The following is a 4367-nucleotide window of genomic DNA, read 5'->3' on the forward strand; positions in this document are numbered from 1 at the left end:
GAGAGAAAGAGAGAGAGAGAGAGAGAGAGAGAGAGAGAGAATGAGAACGAGAGCAAGAGAGAGAGAGAGTAGATTTAGATATGGATTAAGAAAACTTACGAAGCTGGATCCAATTTCATGGCTGATTCCAATGAGTCAAAAGCTACTGTACAGAACACCTAGAACATAAAAACAAAATTAATTTGTAAGAACTGAAAATGTATAAAAAGCAAAATCTATGGTGGAAACATGGATATTTTCTCAACACCTGAAATATTCATTCATCGTTCGTTATTAATGTCAAATTGGTGAGAGCACTAGGAGAGGTGCTTTGCAATATTACTTCCAAATCATTACATTCTGGGTTCAAATTCTGTTGAGATCAACTTTGCTTTTATCTTTCCAGGGTCAATAAAACAGGTACCAGTCAAGTACAGGGATCAATGTAACTGACTTGCCCCTCCCCTCAAAACTGTTGGCCTTGTGTGACAATTAGAAAGATTATTGAAGTTGAGTCTTCAAGAACTGCATCTTTGAATCCTATCCATACTGTTCATGCATTATTCTGTGCTTGGGAATAAATAGGGTTTTTTTTTTTTGCTATTTTTTTACATTTAAATATAAGTAAGACATTACAAACAAAGGGTGTTAGCTGTTTCACTCAAAACACAGCTAAAATATACAGACAGCAACATTTTGAAAAGCTACATTCCAGATTTAGAAGTGTCAAATTTTGCAGTTAGTAATCTCACTGCACATTTCATGCACCAACATTTTGCAAGGCTATACAACCCTTTTCTTGTTTTACAGCATAATGACTAGATTCTTTATGTGAACTCACGTGTCAAAAACGGATTTCATTAATTCTTCGGAAGGTGATTAGACCAATTATAACCACATACACACACCATCTCTCTCTCTCTCTCTCTCTCTCTACACACACACACACCATCTCTCTCTCTCTCTCTCTCTCTCTCTCTCTCTCTCTCTCTCTCTCTCTCTCTCTCTCTTATACATTCTTACTCACAACCATATAAAAATATAACTGCAAACTGACAGAGACAAACCTGAAACAAATTTGGAATAGCAAGGGCATGTCATTCATGAATTCACAAATGGTAACAAAAAGACTTTGACAAACCTGATTGTCTCACTGCATGAATGATTGATTAACCTTTACGTTACCAACCCTGCTGAAATCAGCTCTGGCTCTGAGTACAAATGCCTTGTTTGAATTAAAATCTTCCACCAAACCTTAGGTCACAATTTACATTCCTAACACTGGCTTAATGATAACTAAGTTATTTTACTAAATTCTTTGTTGTATTTAAAGTAATTGAAAGAAACACAGAGCATCTCAAAATAAATATGGTAACAAAAGGGTTAAAATGTATAATAGAGAAACAATTCTTAACCTTTACGTTATCAACCCAGCTGAAACCAGCTCTGGCTCTGTAGTACAAATGTCTTGTAGTCATAAGCTTTGAATTAAAATCTTCCACCAAACCTTAGTCACAATTTATGCTCCTAACACTGGCTTAATGATAAGTAAGTTATTTTACTAAAGTCTTTGTTATATTTAAAGTAACTGAAAGATACACAGAGCATCTCAAAATAAATACAGTAACGAAAGGGTTAATCAAACAATCAATTAGTTAAGTGGTTAAATAGTTAGCCAATTGACAAATACAAAATATAGAAGTGAAAAAGAACTAGTGCATGTGTTTGTTAGTGGCACTGTGATCTTCCCAAGATACAACAAAGCTATCTTCATATTACTTAACCAATATTCCGATAAAAGGCATCAACAGTGTGTAGAACATGGGTACAAACTCCCTTATAACTAAATAAGTACCAATTTAGCACTGAGGTCAATGCAATTAACTAAATCTCATCCCTAAAAATTGCAAGCATCATGCCAAAATTTGGGCATAATGTAATCAACTCCCCAACATAATTTGTAATCAATATAATTTGTAATCAACTCCCCACCTTCCCAGAACTTGCTGGCCTTGTGCCAAAATTTGAAACCATCATCATTATTATTGTCATTATTTTTCCTGTCGCTGCCATTGTTCTTGTTTAAATTAACATCTAAATTCCACATGTAATAACTGACATCACATGTCTACAAATATTACAAATAGAGAATACATTAACATTTAGTTTTCTCGTATTTATTCAGACAACTACTGCTGTCAACAACAAGAACAAAAAAACACAGAAATGAAAGAACTTGTTTATTATTGCAAACAAAAAATAATAATAATAATAATAATAATAATAATAATAATAATAATAATAATAATAATAATAATAATAATAATAATAATAATAATAATAATAACAACAACATTGTGATGCTTTATACAAACAACTTACACATAAATACAGCAACAACAATTTCTCTTTATTTTTTTTTTTATTTTTATAATTTTATTTATTTCATTTTTTTCAGAAACTGAAGCCAGAAGGAAGATTCGATTCAGTATAATTTTATTTATATTATGTTTTTTGATGATAGATGAAAAAGAATATTGTTTATATTTGAGTTTTTTATTTCTTTCTCTTACTGGAGAATAGCAGAGTTTGTTACATTGTTTATTGCGTTTATTATCAGTATTATTTTTTTCACTGCCTTTATACATACTATATACACACATATCTATATACATATATATATATTTTATTTTCTGAAGCATCTTACCCCTAAAGGTGTTCTACTACATGGAAATACATTTAACATTATTTGTATGTTTTGATAAGGAAAAGAAAAATTTATTTTATACAGTGTCAATTTGTCTTGTTTTTCTGATTCATATGCCGTTCATATTTCATGTTTAACTCTTTCAACTACAATGCGCATGTTTTTCAAAATAGAAACCTTTGTATGTTGGAACAAAGTTGTGTAACAACTGACACCAGATTGTCTACTTCCTTTGAAGCAATCTACTCTTTATATGATCTGTGCATTATAGTTAATCCTTTGGACCTTAGAGAAGGGCATGTTTGTTCTGCATGTAAATGTCATTTGATTCGATTATTCTACAGCAAAATATGAGATCGTACATAATGCATAAAGCCTTCGATTTACATGACAGCTTCCATGGAAAATTGTGCTGTTCATTTCTCACCTGGAAAACCTTAGCAACATCTCCACAAAGCAGTTACCAGTGCAAATCATAATGTAATCAAGGTTCTGATTCTGGAAGAACTTATTACTCCATTTTGGAGATCATCACATACAAAAACCAAATTTTTCTATTCAATAAGTTACTCAGGATATAAGGGACAGTTTCAAAGAATTTTAAAGTTTCTCTTAACCCTTTAGCACTCACATTACCCTGTCAAATGTAGTACTTATTTATTCAGTCATTCATTTATGCTTTCAATTAATTATGTACTAACTCATAGCTTTGAGATTTCAATGATGCGATCAGAGGATTACTTACTTTTGCCAGCTGAGTGGACTGGAGCAACATGAAATGAAGTGTCTTGCTCAAGAACACAACACATCACTTGTGTGCATCAGTGTTTGTCTCCCACCACTGAATGACAACTGGTGTAGGTGAGTTTTTGTCCCTGTAACATAGCAGTTCAGTGAAAGAGACTGATAGAAAAAGTACCAGGCTTAACCCATTACCTCCCATAATTCTATTAACTGGAATTTTTTTATGAAACTTTGATTTCTAGCATAAAACAGCCTTAGAAACAAGCTGGAATGATCAAAATAACATTTCAAAATAACATTTTAAATAGAAATAAGCGAGATATTGGGTGAAAAATTAGCAAACCTCATTTGAATATCAGAGAAATATACCTAGTAGATATAGCAAAAAGGTTAGATATGTGTAAATATTGACAGATAATTACGAAATTTGTAATTTTTAAGTGATCTCATATGAGATCACTGGTAGGTAATGGGTTAAGAAAAAAGTAAGAACTGGAGTCAATTCCTTCAACTAAAAACTCTTCAAGATAGTGCCCCAGCATGGCCACAGTCTAATGAGTGATACGAGGAAAAGATGAAAGACAAAGAAATTCAAATCAGAAATTATTTTGCTTCTACCCATGACTGTAATCTGTGAGAACAACTAACATGATTTCAATAACAAACAAAATAAAAAATTTTTAAAAAACTAATAAAAAAACAAGTTTCAAAAAGCTTAGGTTGAACTGAAGGGTTGACAAAAACCCCAGATTCTGTCTTGGAGAAAGTAAACAGAGAACCAGCTGAGTAAGAAAAGCGGTTATCTCTTCTGATCTAGTAATATTTATTTCGAATGTGTATTGATAAGCACACCTTTTGCATCATCTTCAATATTTCCTATAGCATTGAGGTGAAAGAAAGAAAAACAAAACAAAACAAAAAAAAAAAAAAAAAAAAA

The 4367-nt window shown here is 31.8% G+C and overlaps 1 protein-coding gene across 1 annotated transcript in view; it reads right to left on the minus strand.

Moving 5' to 3' along the window:
• Positions 1-4367, minus strand: part of LOC106868227 (polyribonucleotide nucleotidyltransferase 1, mitochondrial) — a 208537-nt gene that overhangs the window by 62841 nt on the left and 141329 nt on the right. The window contains exon 14 of the mRNA XM_014913393.2: positions 100-158. Coding sequence (XP_014768879.1) covers positions 100-158 — 59 coding nt within the window. The remainder of the gene's footprint in view (positions 1-99; positions 159-4367) is intronic.

The sequence above is a fragment of the Octopus bimaculoides genome, chromosome 4 (assembly GCF_001194135.2).
Source record: "Octopus bimaculoides isolate UCB-OBI-ISO-001 chromosome 4, ASM119413v2, whole genome shotgun sequence".
Taxonomy (NCBI): Eukaryota; Metazoa; Mollusca; class Cephalopoda; order Octopoda; family Octopodidae; genus Octopus; species Octopus bimaculoides.